At 40.4% G+C, this 24,627-nt stretch overlaps 2 protein-coding genes across 2 annotated transcripts; both read left to right on the top strand.

Moving 5' to 3' along the window:
- The first annotated feature begins 1,701 nt into the window (after positions 1 to 1,701).
- On the top strand, positions 1,702 to 14,826 carry sting1 (stimulator of interferon response cGAMP interactor 1). The gene is made up of 7 exons (XM_061726394.1): positions 1,702 to 1,901; positions 4,856 to 5,082; positions 6,442 to 6,628; positions 8,135 to 8,243; positions 9,436 to 9,680; positions 11,384 to 11,570; positions 13,413 to 14,826. Exons 2-7 carry the CDS (start codon positions 4,856 to 4,858, stop codon positions 13,673 to 13,675), a joined length of 1,218 nt encoding a protein of 405 aa, XP_061582378.1. The 5' UTR covers positions 1,702 to 1,901; the 3' UTR covers positions 13,676 to 14,826.
- A 7,778-nt stretch (positions 14,827 to 22,604) lies between these two features.
- Positions 22,605 to 24,583, top strand: si:ch211-39i2.2 (DNA damage-inducible transcript 4-like protein-like). The gene is made up of 2 exons (XM_061726393.1): positions 22,605 to 22,888; positions 23,870 to 24,583. Exons 1-2 carry the CDS (start codon positions 22,711 to 22,713, stop codon positions 24,322 to 24,324), a joined length of 633 nt encoding a protein of 210 aa, XP_061582377.1. The 5' UTR covers positions 22,605 to 22,710; the 3' UTR covers positions 24,325 to 24,583.
- The last annotated feature ends 44 nt before the right edge of the window (positions 24,584 to 24,627 follow it).

Here is a 24,627-nt window from a genome sequence, read left to right as displayed (position 1 = left end):
AGATACAAATGCATGAATTAGTTTTTCTGCATCACTCTGGAGGATACTCCTAATCTTTGTGATATGACGGAGATGGAAAAACGCCTTCTTATCATGTAGAACAAATAAGTTGGCATTTACAGGAAGAGCAATAAAAGACGCCCCCCAGAGACACAAAATTACACAATGAGCCTGCAGGATAAAGTTACGAAATGAGCCTGCAGGAAAAGTCAGATACATCAAGTGGAAACTGCCTCTGATTCCCGTGAATTAGATTTTTTTTCTTTTAAACAGGAACTACACTACACACTCATTTACTTATGAAGTAGTCCGCATTTGAAGTGGATCCAAATATTTGAGATCAGGTTCCATGTGGTTTTGCTTTTCAAAAAGTCAAGACTGATATGAGAGATCCCAAGAACTGAAAGAGGATGTACTTTCTCTCATACTTACCAGTACAATAAATCAGGGGTGTCAATTGGGTATGGCAAGGTATGGCAGCCGCCACACCTTGGCTTCAAGGGTTAAATGTAAATGTTTGTTTTTTTTAATTCTTTTATGGAATTACTCTGTGTCTCTTTGTATTGATTATTCTATTACTTAATACATGTAGAATAACTACAAATGCAAATCAGAACAACATGATCGATTTCACTAGTTATTATACACTGCAAAAACTAAAAATCTTAACAAGAATATTTGTCTTATTTCTAGTTAAAATGTCTAATTTTTAGTAAAAAAAATCTCATTTCATTTAAGACAAGACTCAAAAACAACCGTTTTCACCTGTTTCAAGTAGATTTTCACTTAAAATAAGTAGAAAAATATGCCAGTGGAACAAGATTGTTTTGCTTGTAATGAGAAGATAAATCTTGTCCCACTGGCAGATTTTTCTACTTATTTCAAGTGAAAATGTACTTGAAATAGGTGAAAATGGTCAAATAACAAGTTATTTTTCTGGTAATGACTCTTGTTTTAAGTGTAATGAGATTTTTTGACTAAAAATGAGACATTTTAACTAGAAATAAGACAAATATTCCTGGTAAGATTTTGAGTTTTTGCAGTGAGCGAGACTGCATTTGAAAAAGTTCCAGTTTTCTTGACCACACAGATAAGCTACATAGCAGACTTCTGTGATGAGTATTTGCTGGGCGTGTTGATTGATACTCTAGTTAAGTTCTGTGACTCGTAACCTTGCCATACCTTAGCTTCCACTGAATTGACGCCACTGCAATAAATATTAAAAATCGGATGATAGACAATCACAGAGTTAACATAAAGGTCAAGGGCACCCTGTACACTGTTCTGCTGTATAGTTTTGTGAAATGACACAATGTTTAACGGCAGAAAACCTTGAGGTTCAAAAGGTGTAAACCAGCGTTAGGTAGAAATGACAGAGCAGGAATACCCCAGGAGAGGAGATGGATTTCCAAGCAGGAGGATGCTGGTTCAATCCCCAGCTCACATGTTGAAGTGCCATTGTTCCTTACCTTAAGTTGCTTTGGCTAAAAGTGCCATAAGGTAATACTTCTTGTTGGTTTGTTTGTGGGTTGTGGTTTTTATCAGCAGAAAGAGGAACTCGGGCCGGGGCTGTCCTGGTAGGGGGGATTCATGGCTGGAGTGGACCAACAACAGGTGTGAGCAGCTGGTGCTGGAGCAGAGCAGAAACATGGCGGGATGAGCAGGATTAGACAGAGCAAGCCAGTGGTTGGTGGGTGCAGCACTTGGAGGCTTTACCATTAACACAGACAGTCTGGAGACAAAAAAAAAAAGATGAGACCCCACCCAGGGAGGCGCTGATATAGAGAGCCAATAAACAGGAAAATGAAACTGAAAGTTATCACATCAGCAGAGAAGAGACAAAAGAAAAATCAGTTGACAAAAGACGTCTCTGCTATCTGCCACAGATAAAACACACCAAGGTGAGTTCCTGGATGATTTTCTTTCTTGGACAGCTGGAGAATACACGTATGGTTTTGTCAGAGTGATGAACAGAGACAGAGATCTGGGTGTATCAGACAAAGACGGCACACAGCTGTAAAGAGTCAAATGTAAATAAACCTGCTTTCATACTGCCTATGGCACATGGAAATCTTTGTGACTCGCCAGGATTTAACTCTGAAATGTATAAGATAAATTCAAAAATGATTAGAAATGTAAATATCTGTTTATAGATCTGCTTATATTATGTTATTCTTCAGCAAACATATGTTTTTATATTGTAATTTTACACCATAGCATGACTGTGATGACAGCCTAGAGGTGTAAAAGGCATTTCCTGAGATACTTATTAGTACAGTTGACTGAAGTTGACTTTTGGCAGCGACACGTTGCTGGAATGAGTCGCAAACTGCTTTTAGCTGCATTTCCACCAGTCTACACTGTGAGTTTAAACTTGTTTAAAGTTTAAAGGTTGGTTTTTGTTTGTCATCTGCTGCAGCACTGACTGCAGACCTCACACCACTTGGACTCAAAGAAACAAAACTGTCCTTTTGGCAAAGATGTGTTAAATGATTTGAGAGCTGAAAAGATCTACCACACGAGAAAGGGATAAAGTTTATTGGATAGTTATATCTGATGTTAAATAGGTTCAGTGTTTTGACTCAAGACTTCCTTTAGGATCAAACTTATGTGACTGTTAAAAGTTTCAAAACTTTCTTAATTATTTTTTCCTTTTTTTGCATCATTATAAATACATCTGGTAATTTTGTTGATATCTGTTTTTTAATTTGAATAAGGGCAAAGGGAGAAAGTCACATCTCAGATCCAGTATTGCAGGCTTAAATAACATACGAGCTTCTAGTTTCACTTTGTACTTTCAGTTTGGACAATGAGAACTATAAACCCATTACAACACGTCTTTAACTTGAAATGTGCCATTTTGATGGCCAACATTTAATAGATATTAAGTTAAACAATACTATCAGGGCCAATACGACACTTAACACCACATCCCATCAGTGTCTGTGACGTCACAGCACCTAGTAATATATAAGATAAGAGAACAAAGACTAAACGTGTCATAGCCTAAAGCTAGTCATTGCACAAGCAATGTTCACCCGTGCCAGAGCACAAACTTCCTGTACAAACTAGATAATTAGCTCCCGATGTCTCACTGGAACAAACTGGTTTTCTTCTGAAAGCAGGCGCTCCTGTTAAAGGCTGTGCGCGCCACGAATTGCTGGTTTTCCCACTGAGAACCTCCCACGCTGATTTACAGAAAGCTTCAGACTCGATGAGAGCCAACAAAGATCTGCCAGCTGCATGTAGTTGTGGACAGCACTCTCTGCTGTAGCCAGATAAAACTGCAGTACACGGGGCAGCCTCTTTTAAAGAAAACTCCCTTCATGTATTATTAACAAAAGTCTATTAACTTTCATTTGAGCAGATGAGATTGAGGCTGTTAGGTTTTTTCCTATCAGACAGACAAAGGTCCTTTAGTTCAGCGTTGCAGCAGGGGGAGAGCTCTAAGGAGGAGAGTTAAGAACACTAGACATGCTCAGTGCAGTTCCACTCCAGCTAGTCCATGGGCCAGAGCCCAAAAAAACCACTCAAGGTGACCAAACTTACTTATGATTTTTGAAAATATCCATGTCTGTAGATGATATTTTGGTATGATAACCTTCCTGAGTGGCAGCTGGATCATAGTTATCAGCTCATGAAGTTACCCACCCACTTCAGAAAATTACATTTTAGATGCTGGTGCATATCCTGGTTTAGACTCATGTACAGGATATTTCTGTCAATGTTTCACTATATTATCTTTGGTATCATTTTAAAGGGGACCTTTTAAGCATTCATTCAAGCTAAGATGTGAATCTTTCTGACCAACATAGAGCTCACTGCAGCTCTTTAAACTATAAACAACACACATTTTTACAGAATTTTCTCCTAAATGGTATACTATCTTTTAGCCCTGTGTCATCTAGGAGCAACAGAGACATAAAATACAAAAACTGGAATACTCACAGGACAATAAGGATTCAGGAAATGTATAATATACCCCTACTATATTGTTGTTACCGGTCATTGTGAGCCTTAAACTAGAAGAGCATCATTAGGCTCCTATGAGCAGCCACTAGGCTAATTTCACAAACTGGTCTTTATCATGCAAATACACCACATAAAGGACACCACAATGAGATAAGGAACCAGCTTAGTTTTATAAACAACATTAGAGACACAAAATACAAAAAAAAAAAAAAATACAAAAAATGGAATACTCACAGGCCCATAAGGATTCAGGAAATGTATAATATACCCAATTTAGAATCATCGATTAACCTGAAGGGGGTGGTAACTTCATGAGCTGATAATTATGATACAGCTGCCACTCAGGAAGGATTATCGTACCAAAATATCATCTATAGACATTGATCTTTTCAAAAATCATAAGTAAGTTTGGTCACCTTGAGTGGTGCTGACATCTGGTCTGGCCCATGGACTAAACTCCTCCACTCTAATCCAATGAGCCTCTGCGTGCACATTCCTTTTATTGACACAAGTTTGCATATAAGAAAGACAAAATGTACACAATTCTTACTTGACAGTTCTCAGAAGGAAGTGATATATGACAGTTCTTGGAAAGGACATATGTCTGTATAGAGGTGTGATCGTATGTTCCAGTAGGTGGCTGCGTTGTGTGAGCGTGAGCTTTTATACAAGTTCAGGTGTGTGTGTGTGTAGATAAATGATAACAGCAATAGTATACAGCATATAACTTTCCTAACAGAGGCTGTGTAACAAAAATAGCTCAAACTTTATAAAAATGTCTGTAAGCAGTTTTGAGGTTGAAGAGGCCCTCCACGCTGAGTGGCAGATGCCTGTGTCTTCATGTAAGTGCTCCTTAATGCTTGATGACTGTTTTTCCTAACAGATGCAATCCCTCAGAGACCAAGAAGCTTTAATCCTTCAACCTCGTGGGAATCTCCCGAGGGTGTGTGCCGCAGTGGTGGCTGCCGTGACAACAGGAGGCATGGTCCTCATTGGGCCTCAGAGGTTATTTACTTGGGTCGCGATGGCAATACTCATGGTGACGCTTGGCCCCCTGCTCCACGGGCTGTGTCTCCTCCCAGAGGAGCTGCTGCACCATTCACGCACGCGGTGAGAGACTCAACTTCATCCTTTTAGGGGGGGCGTGGTAGTCTAGTGGCTACAGAGGTGGGCTTGGGTCTGGATGACCCAGGAATGGTAACTAAGACTTAACCCTAGTTAATTGCTCCCCAAGTTGCTCCACAAATGGTGTGTGTTCTCTCAGATGTAAGTCGCTTTGGTTAAAGCGTCTACTAAATGACAGTAGTAGTAGTAGTAGTAGTCGACCTCGTAGTAATGTTCATCCAGATATATCTGATCACAAGTGACCAGCACTTATCTCAAACCAGCTGCTGTGAACCGTTTAAACCAGGGGTGTCAAATGTGCAGCCCGCGGGCCGCATGCGGCCCGAGAGAGATTTTCATACGGCCCGCGAGAAGTTTCCAACGCAAAAAACCGAAATGTTAATTTACTAAAAAGGAAGGCATAAATAATTGCCATGAATCACAGCATATCCGATAATATGTTTCTTCTACAAATTCATCGTTATTCCACAAAGAGAGCAGTTTTCAAAATTTTTTTGTTTTCTAGAATGCATTTGCTGATTTTATTTCATTTTAGACGGTTGTTTATTTTTATTAACTGACTACTATTATATATTTTCGCAGGAAAGATATCACTGCTAAAAAAGATGATAGAAGATATTTATTCGGAGAATTTCAGTTTTGAATACGAGGATAGTGACAAAGTAAAACAGTTAAAAGAGAAGTGCTGACTTTTTCGGCACACTGGCGTAAATATCCGCGCCAATTTTTAAAAATACATACACTTAATTGCACTACTGGAAAAATCTCTAAATCACAAAGAAACACTTTCGGATGTAATAAGAAAGATTTTGCTTTTAATTAAATTTCCTATAAAAAAGTGAAATATAAAAAAAACATTATCATTTGTAAAATGATATTAAAAGTATCTTACATAATTTGAAAAAAAACGAGAAATTTCAAGAAAAGATCCTGAAGAAATATATTTTACATAATTAGAGTGTAAACAAAGTGCATATTTCCTTTACAATTAACTAAACTGATATTGGATTAGATAACAATAGTAAAAAAAAAAATTGAAAAAAAAATTTTCGCACCGTTTTTGTTATTTTGAGTGTGCGGCCCGCGAGAAAAAAATTGGTCAAATCCGGCCCGCCAAGCAAAATGAGTTTTAGACCCCTGGTTTAAATGATTGAGAAGGTTGCTTTTGTACTGTGTCCATGTATTGACCAAAACGGGCCATTGACGTTTCATTAAGTCCTCTGAAAATGGTTTCATCTTTTGAATAAAAAAAGAACAGAATATGTTTTCAAGATATTTCACTCATCACTTGTTGCTGCGACGAGCGTGTTGTTAAGAGCAGCTCTTTCTCTGTGTTTCCGCCAGGTATCGAGGCCGAGCGCTGCTCAGCCAGGTGCTGGCGGCCTGCGGGCTGTGGGGGAAGACCCTGCTGGCCGCCGGGCTGGCCGGCCTCTGTCTGTACCTGACAGGACACCAACACAGGGGCCAGTGCTGGGAGCTGCTGGTCCTGGCTCCGGTTCTTTATGCGCTGTTCAAAAGCCTGGGAGTCGTGGTGAGGTTCAGACTGGCTTTACTGCTCTCAAGTTCAAGTGTTGACTTGTGTGGATGGAAAAGTGCTGACAGATTTGAACATCTTCAAGGGTTAATAGCAGTACAATCTTTAGTTGACAACCCACATGAACCCTGGCCAGTTCAGGACTACGTGAACATGTACCAGTTATTTCATCTCAGGTTATTTGTGTTGTTTAAATATCTAATTGGCCTAAAAAATATGTATAGCCGTTGGTTAAAAAAAAGAAAAACCAGAATTGCAAATACAAGTTGTAAGCGCTCAGCTGTAGCCGCGGGTGGTGTTGACAGTGAACACACCGGTAAGCTCCTTTGATGCCGTTTATCTCATGTTAAATCACACCATTTACCTCATTTCATCTTTTTGTTAGCTTTCATCTTACTCAGAAGTAAACTTCCTGAGCTGGCTTCCTGTGCCTCAGGTCTGGGCAACTCCCCGCACTGACTAGCGGCCTTTTAGATGGCGTGTTGCTTTTTTTTTTTTTTTTTTTTTTTAAAGATGGCGTGTTGCTGTGTTTGGACAAAACCGCACATTGCTTACAGTACATATGTTGCTGTGTGATTGTGTATCATAGACAGCCCAATGGAAAGACCTATAAATCTGCATAGACTAAGAATGTAAGTGAGTGGGTGAATGTGTGAGACATGGACTCAAACACGTCCTCGCCCTCAGACTCTAACACCCTCAGCTCAAGATTTCCTCAAACTGCTTGGTATGATCTGTAACTGTGACTACGTTTACTGTACATGCAATCAAAATTCGGGTTATTGCTAATATTCCAGTTACTGAAACATTCAGAACATTCTGTTTACATGCGTGAGCAAACAGGGTTATCCCTGTATACATGGTAATTAATCATTCGGGATATCTCGATCAAACCAGCGACGCGCGGAGAACGTGATGACGCAATTAGCGTAATTTCCGCTTCTTCTTCCTGTATCCAAATTCAAAACAAATGCTGCATTACATTTATGAAGTGATTAGTCTCCTCCTGGTCTTGCGTTTCTTGTTTATAAGAACTTCCTGGACTCAAAAGATCAGGATTCCTTGTGAACAGAGCATGCGCAGAAAACAAATTCATGTTCCGTTTGATGGGGATATTCCGTTTGGTGTTTACATGACCAAATATTCGGGTTTTAAAAGGAGTAACCCAGGGGTCATATTCGGGTTTTTAAAAACCGGAATATGAGCAAATTCGGGTTATTCAAAGGGGTTATTGGTGTTTACATGGCCGTGCAAATTCGGGTTATTGCCAATATTCGGGTTTTAAAAGGGTTATTGAGTGCATGTAAACGCAGTCTGTGTCTGTCCTTCGCGTTGGCACTGAATTATATCTAAAAATATATGTGTCCTACATAAGAAAGGGCATGGGTGCCAGACTGACCTTTTCCTGTGCCTGACACTGGTTGGGAGGTGTTCGGTGAGTCCTGAGCAGCAGATGTGCAGCGCTGTGACATCCCTGTGCCTGTGTTTGTGGTGGGTGTGCAGGCTCCCTCAGAGGTGGAGGTGTCAGACATCTGTGAGCAGAGGAAGATGAACGTAGCCCACGGGCTGGCCTGGTCCTTCTACCTGGGCTACCTGCAGCTCGTACTGCCATGTTAGTATCATCAACATACACTCGCCACAGTTTTTTCATTTGATTTGATTTGATTTGATTTGATTTGATTTATTCACACTCACACATGTGAATTGGTCTCCTGGAGAAGCTATCAAAAGCTTATGGTAGGAGCCAATGAACATAAATACAGTAGGCAGGAATACATACATACACTTGCACTTAATACACACAAAACAAAACAACATGCACATTATACTAGACTACCAATACATACAACATATCGCATTACAAACACTTAACATGAAACATTTTGTGATCCTGGAGTTTACATTTATATATATGAGCTTAACAATTGATTCTTTAACTGCCGTTTAAATATGGAGATGGACTGTGACTTTTTAAGCTCATCATTCAGCTCGTTCCAAATCTGTGGTCCCCGACACACAACACTCAAACTTGTTCCCACAAATTTACCTTTTTTCCCTATAATAAAGGTGTTTATGTCTAAGATTATGGGTGTGCTGGGGAACAGAGATTGGGATGAGTTGAGTTAGTCTGGGATTCAAACCTGAGACCACCTGATATATTGTACATGCATTATGGAAGTAGTTATATTCTTTGAGGCGAAGAATACCATAGTGGGCAAACAGATGGTGAGTAGGGGAATTAAATTCAGTCCAAGAGATGGCACGGATAATTTTTTTCTGTAAAACTTCTAATTTTTTTAGATGAAACCAAATAATATTGCAGTAATTTAAATGAGGTTCAAACAAGGTTTTATAAAGAGTGAGAAGGGCAGAGCGTGGAAGCAGGTGTCTCAGTTTGAAAAACAGACCGACATATTTACATAGTTTTTCCACGAGGTGATCTATATTACATTTAAAATTTAGACATCAATGAGGACCACAAGGAACTTTGTAGAGTTTACTCTCTTTATTTCTTCATCATTTATTACGATCTGAAAGGCCAAATTTTCCATATTTATTCGTTTTTATTGAAACAAAATAATATATAATTTGTTTTCTTAATATTAAGAGAGAGTTTATTTACTTTAAACCAAATATCCACTTTAGAGAGCTCATTATTAAGGAGGTCTTGGAGTTCATGAATGTTTGAGGATCTGTTCCATGGAAAGGTCACGGTAGCACACCTTGTACAACACCTAAGAGGTACGACTGGATGTAAGTGAGGGGATCTGGATTAATGAATGTCTTTCTGTCTATTCATCCAGATCTGGAGAAATCTATCGATGCATTTCGCGAGACGCATGAGGCCAGCGGCGTCCTGTGGAGTCGCGGCTCCAGGAAGTTGCTCATCCTCATCCCTCTCGACGTCAACATCTCAAACACCCTGGAGGACCAGGATAGCAACATCAAGTTCTACGACAACCTCCCAAACAACCAGCTGGACGTGGCGGGGGTCCGGGGCCGCGTCTACAAGCATAGTGTCTACAGAGTGCAGGACGAGCAGGGGGCGGTACGTGAAGGCTTGGGTTGTGGCGCATGTCTACCCCCATTGTACACACAAAGCAATTAGTACTCTGAGAAACTTAAATGTAAGTCTCACGAGAGCTTCTGGGGCCACTGTGGTCCAAGGGTTGCCACCCGTCCCGTAAAATACGGAATTGTCCTTTATTTGAGAAAAAAATGTTGCGTTCCTTATTGAACTAATACAGGATGCGATTTGTCCCGTATTTTCATTAACGCCCCATACACACGTCTGTCACACACACATCAACACTAAATGTATCAATAATGAGCAAAATAAAACACAGGAAACATTAAGGCCAGCAAAATCTTTGTGGAGGGACAACAGGACCTGCTGCATCTGTGCCCAGATCTTTATATGTTATTATTATATATATATATATATATATATATATAAAAAGTTAAAAGTTAAAAGTTGCGTTCCGTATTGAACCAATACGGACATATATTATGCTCTTATTTATTGATGTCATAATATACAGGTGAAGGTCGGAAAATTTGAATATATTGCAAAACGTCATTCGTAGTAAATTTAACTAAAGGTGAAACAAATATATTATTTTTCCACTACATTCAAAGTGAAATATTTCAAGCCTTTATTTGTTATCATTTTGATGATTATGGCTCACAGTTTATGAAAACCCCAAATAAAAAATAAATTAGAGAATATTTTATGAAATCAATAAACAATTCCATCATCAAGGTAATATACCAGTTTCACCTTTTAAGTTGAATTATTGAAATAAATTAACTTTTACACCATATTCTAGTTGAATTATTGAAATAAGTTAACTTTTGCACCATATTCTAGTTGAACTATTGAAATAAATGAACCTTTACACCATATTTTAGGTGAATTATTGAAATAAATTAACCTTTACACCATATTCTAGTTGAATTATTGAAATAAGTTAACTTTTGCACCATATTCTAGTTGAATTATTGAAAGAAATTAACCTTTACACCATATTCTAGTTGAATTATTGAAAGAAATTAACTTTTACACCATATTCTTCACCTGTAGCTATATTATACATCTGGGCTGATGTGGACATACGTAGCATAGGAGGCTATTTCAGTTGCTAATATGGTTGGCTGCCTGAACAGTCATGAAAGTTTAATGCTATTAAAGCACTTTAAACTTTATATCAAAGCATTTTGTTTTTTCATATAAAATAAACACATTTTTATTCAGTTTAGAAGTTTTGGGGATTTTTTTTGGCTCCTGCGCTGCTGAAATCAGGGCGTCCCTTGTTTCTATTTCTGAAAGGTGGCTACCCTAGTGGTCCCCCACGGCTTTGCTTTAGCACCACCTTGTGGTTGAACCGGAGAATTCACCAGTGTGGCTCTTATTATGTGCTGCAGCACAGTAACAGCGCCATCTACCTGTAAAACACTGTAACCCAGCACGCCTGAAGGCAGCAGGGTGCAACAGCCTTTTAAAGGATTATCTGCTCAGCAAATGTGTGTTCTCATTTGTGTGTGTATACATTGTTTTAATGGTGACATGGGAACATAGATCTGTTGGGTTAATCATGTCGTAGGGGGCTTGACTCTGCTTTTGGGAACTAAAAGACAGCACTCATCAATGTGACATAAGATATTGGAGAAAGATGATGACACCGTCTGAGATGATGACACCCTTTGAGATGATGAAAACTGCTGTGTGCATGTGTATGTGTGTGTAATCAGGTCTACGACTGTGCGGTGGAGTACGCAACACCTCTGCTGACGCTCTACAAGATGTCACAGACGAGAAGTGCAGGCTTCGGGGAACCTGAGCGCAGACAGCAGGTCCTGCTCTTCTACAGGACGCTGCAGGATATCCTGGAGCACTCGCTGGAGTGTCGCAACCGCTACACACTCGTGCTGCTAGATGGTAGGAAAACAGATGAATACGTGCACGTGTGTGGCTGTGAACACCTGACACACCTCGTAGCATGACACAGACTGCTTTTAAGGGGATTTTGGCTTTGAGTTTATCTCCCCCAGGGCCGACGATGGGGATTTGTGTATTTATAGTTACTTTGTGTGTGTGTGCGTGTTTCTCAAATATTGTTTTTCTTTAGGGAGACAGCTAGAAGTCCAGTTTCACTTCACAAAGGCTCCATTCAGCTCTTGCATTGCGATGTTTTAGGCCTTGTCCCAATACACCCCCTACCCCTACTTTTCAGCCCTACCCCTAAATTTAGCGCGTTCCCATGAGGGTAGTGGTGTCCCAATTCCTCTTTTCATCTAGGGGTAGTGAAGAAAACTAGTGTAGTGGCTATGAATTTGTCCATACGGATCGAGTGTTTTCGGATGCTCACTAGTTTGATCTAGGGCCAGAAAAATTTCCCAGAATGCTTTTCGTCGTCATTTGCGGACTGAATAAAAAAAAACTACATGGCGGACATTTCTTATTTTTTAGTGAATAAAATCAATATTTTGAGTTAGTTTCTGCATAAAAATGCATTTTGATTACATTTCTAGCAAGAAATATATATTTTACCTTCATAATATTCACTCAGTGAATGTATATAATCACTCACTTACCCGTTGTTGCGAAGTCTTTGTCAAACCTCGCCAGAATAAAGGCTGATTTATTTCCGCGTTACACCAACGCAGAGCCTACAGTGTAGGTTACGTAACCTACGCCGTAGGTTATGCCGTAGGCTCTGCATCGATGCGACGCGCGCCGTACGCCGTACCCTACGCCGTACCCTACGCTGTAGGCTCTGCATCGATTTAACGCAGACCCATAAGCTCCAGAGCCGGCAGGCAGAAATCTCAAAATTTTCGGAGCAAATTTCTTAACAGACGTAGCTACAACTGTTAGATTTCATTTATTAAACCAACATTTATCTTCCTAAATGATTTATTTCAGCCAGCGGTAAATCTCCACAGAGCTGCAGGTTTCTCCCCTGGGACGACGCGCAGGTTGACCTGGCGATCACATCTGTACTCCGGCTGCTGCTGCTGCTGCTGCGCCCCGGTCTCATCATCGCCGAAAACATCAGATCAAATTTCTTAACAGGCGTTATTTGGATAAACTGAGCCCCGGTTGGGGATCTTAAAGGTTACTTTTACGCCTGAAAAATATTAAAACTTAATAAAGTGGCATATTAACAGCGCTACAGCTGAAATTAGAACAGCTTTTGGCTCTCAACTTCCTGATTAGAAGTAGGGATGAAAACGAGGGGTAGGGGGAGTATTGGGACAGGGCCCTGGGAAGATTTCAAGTGCCCTAAAATCTCTGGCTTTTTTTTAGGGCTAGTGAAAGAAAGTAGGGCTAGTGAAAGAAAGTAGGGGGAGTATTGGTATTGGGCCTTATTCATCTGTCCATTATCCACACCCTTTAATTCCTATGTAAACTTAAACTTAAACTTTATTTATTTGTATAGCACCAAATCATACAATATAAAATGCAACACATGGTGCTTTACATGCAGAATAAAATAACAATAAAAAACACAATTTAAAACATTCCATACGGCCCCACCCCCCACCCCCCACGCGTACACACATACTCACTCACACTCATATACATGTGCACACACTCACACGCCCACACACACATGTAGAGCCACAGGGATCTACTGGAGTCCCAGCTCTCTTCAGGTGACCCTGGACAGGTCTCCAGTCCACTGCAATGCTGCAGCTGCTGTTATCAGAATAAAACAATAACTAATAGTTAGAGTTTAAAGCACCAATCCTCTCTTTTTCCTCTCCCTGTTTCCAGATGACAGCCAGCATGGCCCTCATTACCTGTCTGAAGCCATCCTGAGACACGTGAAGCAGCAGGAGAAGGAGGAGTTCTGCCTCGGGCCCGCTCCTCAACAGGAAACTGAACAGCTAAACTCCAGCACCGCCAGCGCCCCGCCCCTGAACGGGGAGTGGCGCCGCCCCGAGCCCATGAGCAGGGAGCCCACGCTCATGATCAGCCTGGACAGGCCAAAGTCCCTGAAGGACCCTGAGGAAAACAGCTACCCCCAGAACTCATGAGGTCAAGCACAGGGAGAGCCGGCTGTCCATCCACGCACATCCACACAACTTCTCACAATTAGGAAAAATTAGCTCATGAAATGTTTCATGCATCTGAACTTCTAAAAACATAACTTCACAACAGTAACAACAAAATATGCCAAATATTTAGGAGGCAGTTTTAAAAACGTACAATTCTTATAGGATATCAGGCATTTAATTTGTAATTTGCAACTTTAGGTCTAGTATTAGATGAGAAGGGGTGTACACTTCAGCCGGGACCAAAACAACATGAGCCGAAGCAGTTTTGAGTGAGGACAGAACATGTGTTTGCTGCAAACTTAAAGGGCAATCTGCCCACATCAGGATAAGTTGCTCATTTAAGCCTCAGAACTGATGGTGTGAACAGGCTCTCCATAGACAAACTGATTTGAACTTCTTGTGTTTGCAAAACGTGTCTGAAAAGGACAGAAATTGTACAAATGACTGTCAGTGGACACAGAAGGAGGAGAGTTCACAACCTCTGCTGTTGACACATGTCTATTTTGTCATAAATATACAATTTCAAGCCAAGTTTTATGAAAGCAGAGGCCATTTACAATTAAATCTGACCTGGGAAGCTTGCCTCCTCGGTTATTAATTACTTCAGTTATCACTGTTTTGGTCCCTAACAAAAGTGAATGTTCTTTATCATAGGTGATAGATGGTCGTCTGAAGTCTAGACTTTTCTCTTAAATCTGTTTATTTAAGTTATGCATACATTTTGATCTGTTTCATTTTTCAACTGACAATGAAAGTTAATATAACAGTAAAAATGACGGTTAGTCATTTTTTTATTCTTGCGTTAATTTCAGATCCGCCTACAAAATCATTTTGTATCAATTTGTATTAGAACAATAATGTCTGTGAAGAAACCCTTCCCTTGCGTGGACGTCGTACATCTAACAGCTGTCAGCTAACAGGACCGCTGTAGCCGTCCGAGGAATAACTATTTTATTTTAATATGTTCAAAACTTCCGAAAACATCAAATGCACACCCCTCCACTGTCAAAGGTGAGGTGTATGTTAGCAGAAAATTCAATTAGATCAATTTTGTTACTCAATTATTCCCCAAAGAGAAGTTATGTTGCTTCTGTAAACGGTCATTTATATAAAGCTGCTACAAACAGCAGGTCCTTCCATTTGGCCAGGTGGCTCCGGAGTTACCTCCACAGTAGCCGTGCTGACATGCAAGAGTGTCTAAATGCAACAAGTGATTGCACTAATCAAGGCTAAGAAATCTCACAATCATGTGATGTCTAACAGCTGTATTTCACGTTTCCTCTGTAAAAACTGCATTGCAACAGAAGCTGACTGTTGACTCACTTTCTCAGCAAACTTGAATTGAAGAACTGACATCTGTCGACAACAGCAACATGAAGTTGTGTGTCCACACATCACTCTATTTTGTGGATTGCAGCTGTAACTACGTAATATTCTTCAATTTAATCATTCAGCATTACTTTCTAAAGTAAATGAAATCTGTAAAAAAAAAAAAACGATAGTTTCAAGAACGAAGGCCAGCTGTTGTTGTGGTCTTTGTACAAATATTTGAAAGTTGACCTGTGAGGTTGAATCCGTAACATAAATTCAGAATCCCTGCACCATGATATACCGGTGGTAAAAAGTCAAATATTGGTATTCTGTTATTACGTGATAATATTTTCATTTGACTGCATTTGGCAGCTTTGTACATTTCTGAATGTCATGTTTACAGGCCCGCTCCACCTCCACCTCACATGTTGTGACTATATGCAGAGAGGTTGGATGTGGGCGCTGGAGGGGTCACTTGTTTGAGCAGACGGGCCGTGTACGGAGACCATCATCACCAGGGTCCAGAAAAATAAATAAATAAATAAAAGGTTGTTTATGTTCATTTTTGGAAGTTTAAACTTACATCCGTGTAAAACTTAAAAGATAAAAAATATACAGTTTTTCATCTCATGATCCTTTTTCTGTGCTGGGTAAACTTTACAGAGACAGAGAGAATTCAACCGAGTAAAGTTTGCTTCCAGATGAAGGAATTAGTCGTGTTACGTGTGGTTATAGTCGCTCTCCCCAAACTACATTTTCTGCAGAACCTTTCAAAACTTTGACGAATGTGATTCTTTCACACATTATCCCAGGGAGAAGGTGACTGGTCTATGGAAGTTTATGAAAACATTAGAGTCTCCTTGTTGTGCTTTTCCTGTCTAGTGTCCTCCGTAGGCTTTAGTCGGGGTGCATTGCACAGTTTGAGCTGTCTGACTTGCTGTGCTCTTAACAATCCAAACCAGCTCTCAGACCTTTCTCCCTTTTGAGCATCTTAACAGCTTAGGTTACACAGTTAGGGCCTCAAGGGAAACTGACAAGAAAAAACTCAGACTGAACATACCCACCAAACTAGTAAAAACAAAACACACAGAAATAACAGTGAGGGGCAAGATAAATGTGATGTCTGAGCTTAGTTTGATGGACATTGAAATACTTGGATAAAACACTAGTCCCAGTTGTGCCACATAGTGTTTACGCTGCATCTGCCGGCTTTTTAAAACCTGTAATATTCTTGAGATTGTAAATCTCAACAACAACAACAGTATTTGGTCACATTGCATTTCATTCAACCTTTGACACAAAAGTTTTATAAACATTACTAGACAGACTGAAAACCTGAATTTAGACATTTTAAATTACTTAAGTTTTTTATGTTACTTCAGGACAGGTTTGTCATCCACATTTAGAGAGCAGGAAAGTTAATATATAATTAAGTTCCTGTGCAGCAGACTGAAGGCCAGCCATGTCCTGCAGCCAGAGCCGTCTGGGAGATTTGCGAGGCCCTGTGCGAAATGGCCGGGGGGGGCCCTTTCGAAAAACTCAAAAACCCCCAAATTTTGGGGGGTTTTTCGGGTCGGATCGGGTGTCTATATGCGCAATTTTAACTCTCCAATTAGCAAAAATACATCTCTTGCCTCGACATGGGGCCCCACGGCTGCTTGAGACCCGGTCGGATTGGTGATTTTTCTAACAAATTTATCAAACGAGCCTTTCAGAGAGGCATTAAAATCTTCCATTTTCTTTAGTTTTTTTCTTTTTTCATCCTCTGATGGAAATTTCCTGAATCTGTCTCGTTCTCTCGACATTGTGTGACAGTTTGTTCCAACTCCACCCGTCTGGATCAGAGCAGCTTGTGTCTGCGCTTGGTCTGATCAGTTGTATTGAACAACAGACACGCGCATCATTGCACATATATTTATTGATATGCACAGACTAGTACACATTTAGGTCTGTAATGGAACGTGACTGTTGATATTTATAAGGGAAAAAAAGAAAAAAAAAAGAAGTAAAAAAAAACACCCCTTGCGGCGGCCCTGCTTGCAGCCATGTCCTGCGCTGGAGTGTGGAGGCTTCATCCAGTACACAATAAATGCTTCAACTGTTGAAAAGTTTCTATGAACAAATCTATCACAATGAAAACATCAAATTTGTTTTAAACTGTATTGCATTTATAAAATATATGTGAACAGAAAAAACATTAGAAACTGTTTATCAGGAGGGAAAGAACCTGGGAAACAACAGAAGCAGGAACGTTCAAGGAAAAGAGATGAAGAAGAGCTGGAAAACAAATATGAATTTTAAGGGCGCATAAACAACAGAGGCAGTCACGAGACACCTGGCCCCGCCTGTTTATCTGCATCTCACATGCACACACGTGCAGCTCACATTCCTCATGACTGAGAGCTCTGAGCTGAAACCTCTGTGACAGGTTACATCAGCCTGATTTATTTACAGCCTGTGTGGAAGACGTACGGAGGAGGACAGGGTGACCTGATCCTCCGCTTTATCAACACCAGCGATTCCAGATCTGGCACGTTCACATTATTCAGAACGTCACAAGCAGATTAAGAGGCAGACTGGACACAGTTGGGAGTCTCAGCCTCGTCTACACCATACTAAGCCCTTTAGGCCAGCTGTTCCCAAGCCATGGAGCTGTTTATCCAGGATCCATTAGAGGCTCTTATGCGAACCAGGCAGACAAGAAACTGAGACTTTTTTTCCCCTCTCTCATAAGCATGACCACAACAAGAAGTTTAAAGCTGTTTTGAGATTATAGAAATGACTTATTTTGGTGTTTACGAACCTCGCTTCCATATGGAAGAGCTACTTTGGTCACTATATTGAAAGTAGTTCAACGTGACATAAAACTTGATCCGTGCAGAACATTTGCGTAAACGCAACAATGCAAACACGACATAAAGCTAAAAACTTGAAAAAAGATCAACAACATGAAATCAGCAACACATAAGAGGTTAAGGTCGTCAGACTTGGCATTCATAACTTGTTGAAGTCTTTTCTATTCAGGAAAAATATGATAAAAATGACTTAATTCAACTGTGTTCAAACCTGTTTAATGTAAACTTAATTCAGAGGAGACTTCTTATGCAGTCAGCAGAAAACATACATCACTGCACGTCAATATCATGGTTACATCAGGCTAGTCATATGCATTTGTGTGGTCTGATCAAGTTTTCTGTGTGTAAGATAAGGACGTGTGATCTGTAGTTGCTTCCACAGTATGGTAACTGATGCAGACACGTCAGACCTGTTCTTCACCAATGCTAATAACACCGAGCATCAGCGCTGGAATGAGATCAGAGCCGGCTTTACACGGGTAAAAACAGTAAAAATGAAATGGAAAATTCAGCAAGTCATCCAAACCCTGAAGTTAACTGGAATCAGTACAAGCGTCACATATCAAATTGCACAACTGACGGATATGATAGTTTTATCCATATATATTTTTGTGTTGACGGTGGTATCTGCTCAATTTTACTTAGTTTACAACAGAAACAAATATGTCTGGGGTGCAAAAGGAAGAAAAACATTGAAAAAATGGAGTAAGGCTAAAAAGAGTGCCCACTGAGACGCCCCACAAGTGACAGTAATATAACTGGGTATCAAAGAGAGCATCCCAGACGAAGGAGCGGCCGCTCTGTGAAAGACCACGTGGGAGACAGATCAATGAGTAAAGTCCAATTTCTTACTAACAGTTGGACAAAAAAGAAAAGCAGCCTGTGCTCTAGACCAGTGGTTCCCAACCTTTTTTCCTTGGAGCCCCCCCTACTTGTGTTTAAGACCAGTCGGGCCCCCCGACCCGTACGTACTGGCACCAAAAGAGTAAAGTGATTCGTTACAAACCTTTAATTGAAAAAATGAACATTAATTATGTTTTTTGATACATTTCTCTTTGGTTTAACCTGTATACAGATGACTTGGTTTTTCTCACCTTCATTTTGTGTCACCAATGTATAAAATACGCACAAAAAATAATTGCAAGGACATAAAAATATTTCTGAAAAATGTCTCTTTTAATATGAGAGCAAAATGTATTTACATTTTTCCTTTAACAACCTGTCGGAGTAGTAGTATGATTAAATGTTGAATAATGATAAAATAATACATTTTTATCCTGATAAAAAACTTAGTATTTTAAAATGACCAAAATATTTCTAAGTGGGTTTGTACAGACTTGGATTACAGTATTCCATTAGGTGTGTTATTATGATTTTTTATTTATTTAACATGTGCAAATATAATTTTTACAACTGCATATCCTCAAAGCAGACAAAGTTTCCCCCCCCCCCCCCCCCCCTCCCCCCCCAGAGATCACTGGTGCCCCCCCAGGGGGGGCCCGGACCCCAGGTTGGGAGACACTGCTCTAGACACTCAAAGTTGGAGAACTACGGTATATAACATGTTAACCAGGCTATCTTATACGAATGCAAACGGCATGGGCGACCTGTACATCTGTGGAGCCGCATTTTAAACTGAATAGCTTATAAAATGCTGAAACGCAGGCACAGATGTCTTTCTTCCCTTTTTTTTAAAGACCTCCCTGCTGTTCATACCTGTCACTCATTCAACACATCTTACCCATAACCAGCGACGGAGGCGCGGCTGTTCTTTGCTCATGTCAAAATTAAGATTAACTTCATAGAGAAAAACAGATGACTTTATTTACTTATCTACTTTCCTACTTTTTCACCCCCAGTTGTGGTTATCCATTAGATACTGCTGATATTCTATCAATAGTGTCATCGCCTTGTGGCTAGTTCCCTCACATTTCTGCAGAAGCACACTTCCCCCTCGGTGGCCAGACACTCTACGTCAGCAGCTCATCTGCATCTGATTGGCTAACAGCACAGGGAGATTTCCCAGCAGGGTGACTCAGGTGCGGGGGGATGACTTGCTGAAAAAGCCCCTACCTGGACAGCGTCCGCCCCTTCACCATGACAGCAGGGTGGATACTGAACTACAATTCAAAAAAGGGTTAGGAATTAATAATAAAAGTACTGTGGACCTGAGATGGGTGCTCATGAGGTGGCGGGGGCAGGTTTATGGACCTGGAGCAGTGATTAAAAACAGAAAAACAGTCCTGTGTTTTGAGGAAACGCTTATTGGCTTCCTCCAGGTGTGTGTGTGTGTTATTGTCTAAACGCCGTAAGTCAGACAGTTTACTCACTTATGAGTAAAGTACGGCTCACGTCACCAAGTCCAGACTTGATCTCCACTTCCAGAGCTTCCCAAGAATCTTGTACGGAAATTTTATACCAATGCACTAGAAACTCAAACAAAAGATACATTCATGACCTGATGAACAACAAACATTAGCTAAAGACTGTGACTTTATTGTGTTAAGAGGAAGTACTGTCATTTAGATGTACTGGGGTACTTTTACTCCCAAATGTGAACATTGTTCTTACAAACATCGTCATACATTGTATGCAGTTAATCCAGGTTTGTGTTTCATTTTCATTTCTTCAGCTTTCCTGCTTTAAAACATCTGCGTATGACCACATACAGCCTCTGTTTGGTCAGGAAACACCTCTGAGACAGCAGCAGGTTTATTTTAGACACATTTTTAACTTTAAAGTCTCCACTTATTAATATGTGGAATATTTTCTATATCATCCAAGAGGTGAACATACTTAACGCGTTTAAGGTAAAGTATACATGCATTTATACAGCATATACGTATGATGAATTACAGCACCTTTCTGTGGTCTCCAGCAGAACACTTCCTCTGAAACACAAAAGAAGTCCTGGAATGGAAATGACTCTAATTCGGAAAAAACCTTTTACGCTTCCAGGAGGGGGGGGTTTCGGTCAATTTGATTATCCTTGTTATTGCAAAAAAGTTAAATGGAAACACTCTTTACACGTTCCCAGTTCTCTGGATGTGATGTAGTCGGCCAATATAATGTGATCAACATCTAGTATCCAGCTGTTTTTAGCCTCATTAATAGGACGTATTTGTGACACCCCACTGCTTAATCAATATGCCTTACATAAGGCCTTCCCTCTGAATAATCATTTGAATGATCACCCGCTGCCTTCATCATCTATTTTCTCAACTGCAGTAATCACAAAACATGACTAAAAATGTTTTTTGTGCATCTCCAATATTGAGTGTCTTTGAGTTTTTTCCCAGGACAAGATACGGACAGTGACGATGAAAAGAACCGTTCAGTAGAAACACCAACCCCCTGCTAACTTTAGAGCAAATTCAGAGATTTTATTTTCTTTTGTGCATAAATGCAAAGGAAACTCGATGAATGTGAGAATGATCTTCTCTTCAGCCACTGATTACATGAATACACCGCCTTCACAGTGATAATTATCTTTGAGGCCTCAGCCCTTAAATGAGTCACAGGCTGGTGTATTTCCATGACAGGTGATAAATCATTACATTTCTAGCTGACCGTAACTGCTCACAATGCTCTGCAGAAGTCTCTTTATTAACACGCAAACAGAGAATACAGTGTTAATATTGGAGCTGGATTAATCGGTTGACTGATTAATCAGTGAACCATAATCAGCCATTTCCAGGTAATCGGCAACCGGCTATAAAGAAACCCACAGTGGCCTATCTCAATGATATGTACACAAGTAAAACCGTGCGTTATGAAATGAAATAAACTCAAGCAAAAGTCAGTATTTATAGTGATCTGCCTCAGAAGCAAGCTTATATTTAATCCTTTTTAAGGACACTGTCATACAGATGTTTTCAGGGACATTAATTTGAAGTCCTGTTTGTGTATTATTTGTTTCCATCTCAGAGACGGGGAGAAAAAAACTTTTATTTAAAGAAATCAAGTATAAGGGTGCTTAAAGCCTTTGAACAATATACATATTCTTTCTACTATGTTTTTAGGGAGTTTTTAGCTGCCACTGTTTATATTATGTTTATGTAATAATCGCTCGGGGGTCATGTTCTGGTCTCTGGTAAGATCCTAGAGACAACTTCTGTTGTAATAGATGCTATATAAATAAAATTGAATTGAAAAGCGAATTTTGTATGAGTATCTTGCACTGAAAATAAATATTGAACAAGTTTGAAGCACTCACAACAAGACATATGTGTATATTCAGATTCAGATTCAGATGCCTTTATTAATCCCTTTGAGGTTCCCTCTCCATCTCACACACACACAGCACTGTCATATACAAATCAAACACCCCAAAAGCCAAACACCCATATAATACGAAAGAGTATCAGGGCCAGGCAGGAGAAAAAATATTTGAGAGGGGAAGATTTTTTTTTTATTGTGCACTTTTTTCTCGACATTTCGACTTTTTTATCGAAGTGCATAATGAAAAAAAAAATCTTCCTCCTCTAAAATATTTTTTTCCTCCTGCCTGGCCCTAATACTCTTCCGTAATATAAAGATAAAAAACTAAAAATAAAGATACAAATAAACAAAAGGTAAGTAGTTTGTGTGCTTCCACTGATGTAATATCCAGTCTAGTTTCACTGGTACTCCAGGCTCCGCCCCCACCTGGCTGCGGAACCTTCTGGACGGCGCTAAGCCCCGCCCACCGCGAAGCCCCGCCCACAGCCCAGCTGACGCAACTGCAGCCGGTATAAAAGCGTCGAGTCCCCTCATCCAGACGCTCATCTTCAGCTTCACTTAATACATGGAGACAATACAGACCAAACTGTTGGAGGAGACACCGGAGCTTCACGAACAAGAGAAAGGATGGTCTATAGCACGGCATTGCCTTTTGGACACCGGGTGCCCGTGTTTTCGGAGGAAGAGAGCCTCGTAGAGATGATCGGTAAATACTTCCTGCAGCTGGCGTCTCCGGGCAGGAGGATGAAGTCAGCCCGGCGGGGCAGTGTGGAGAGCTGCGAGGAGAGGGACTGCAACTCAGCCTGTAAGTTATTTTAGAAAGATCTACTCTAGTGGGATGTTATTAGTCGATTTAACGCGGAACCATAATTCAGGCTGACGCAATGGGTTCAGGTGTTGGATCAGCTGATGGCTGAGTAGTCCAGTCTGTTCAGCTGCTGATACAAGACTTTAGTCTGATGACTCAATGCAGCCCTTTAAACCCTTGCTCATATGGGGAAACACGCAGAGGTGTCAAAAGTATTCACATTCATTACTCAGGTAGAAGTATAGATACAAAATATTACTGTTGAAGTATCAACTCAAGTTTTTTACTCAAGTAAAAGTATAAAAGTACTGGTTTCAAAACTACTTAAAGTATAAAAGTAATGTAAGGGGGGGAAAAGCCATTAAGGACAAAAGCCATTGAAAATGAATACATCTTAGTATAATGCAAATATATTAAAGAACCATGTGTACTATTGAGCATTAACATGTGTTTCAGAGAGCAGGAGATATGATGAGACTAGTTGCCTATAAGTATTGTAATGGTGCAAAAAGTCAAACTTCAGAGGCATGTTATCATTTATCCTAACCTTCATTGGAATGTACATCCAAGTTTAGTTGCAGGAATCTGAGGGAACGGATGTAAGAACAAAACTGGACAAGAACATCTGAAACAACCACAACCAAATTCACTCTATCCGGATGGAGCAATTTAACTGGATAGTTTTTTGTTTAAAGGCCGAAATGAAATAGAGTAACGAGGCTGTTTTTAAAATGTAAGGAGTAAAAAGTACAGATAATTGCGTGAAAATGTAAGGAGTAAAAGTAAAAAGTCGCCTGAAAAATAATTACTCCAGTGAAGTATAGATAACCAAAATCTCTACTTAAGTAAGGTAACGAAGTATTTGTACTTTGTTACTTGACACCTCTGGAAACGCGTGATGAAAGTATGATGACTGGGGTCAAACTCTTCTTATAGGTGAAAAATGTATCTATAACAAGTATTTGTCTTTTTAACCAGATTCTACCTTGGATGCTGGAGTAGAGGATGAACAGCGGCTCCTTCATCAGGACGTGACCCGGCAGCTGGAGCGTTGCCTCACAGAGGCCAAAGCATCCACCCTCCACTGCCAGATGTTGCTGCTGCCCCGTCACCTGACCACCAGGGTGGTGGACCACATCCTGCGCTCCTCCACCGAGGAGCCCTGCGGCCTCCGGGGCGCCTCCATCAAACTCTACATCGAGGGTAAAAAAGACGGGCTGAAGTCTGTGGGGAGCATCTTCCCTGACCCGGCCGTCACCCCGACCTTCGAGCTGTCTGTGGTCTTCAAGGCGGACCAGGGCGACGGCTGGCCGCCGCTCAAGCACCTGTTTGACACCAGCAAGGTGCTGAAGCTGAGAGCAGAGTACCGGCTGGTGAAGAGGAAGCTCTACTCCTCCGCCAGTCCGGTTGTTCATGACATTAGCTATTTGTAATGTGAAAACTGCAGACCCGGTCCGTTCTTCCTGTCTTAAATGTGGGCACAAGTAGCATACACTGGACTTTTTCATGTACACAAATGTCACTTTGAGCAAGTCTTTAAGTGCATCTTTAAAAAGTGTTTTATGTATTTTACAAGATGAATTGCAAGTCTTATAGTTTAAAACTGTTCAGTTCTTCTCAGTATTGGGCTGGTCTCATTTCTGAAGTGTTCCATTTTTATTTATGAAACTGAAATAAATCTATTTTAATACATTTCTTTTGTCCTGTAGTTCATGTTTACTCCAGTAGTTGCTGGC

Source organism: Cololabis saira, chromosome 7, assembly GCF_033807715.1.
Source record: "Cololabis saira isolate AMF1-May2022 chromosome 7, fColSai1.1, whole genome shotgun sequence".
In the NCBI taxonomy this organism is placed as follows: Eukaryota; Metazoa; Chordata; class Actinopteri; order Beloniformes; family Belonidae; genus Cololabis; species Cololabis saira.
Note: the sequence above shows the minus strand (reverse complement) of the source record. Positions and strands in the feature narration are given on the sequence as shown.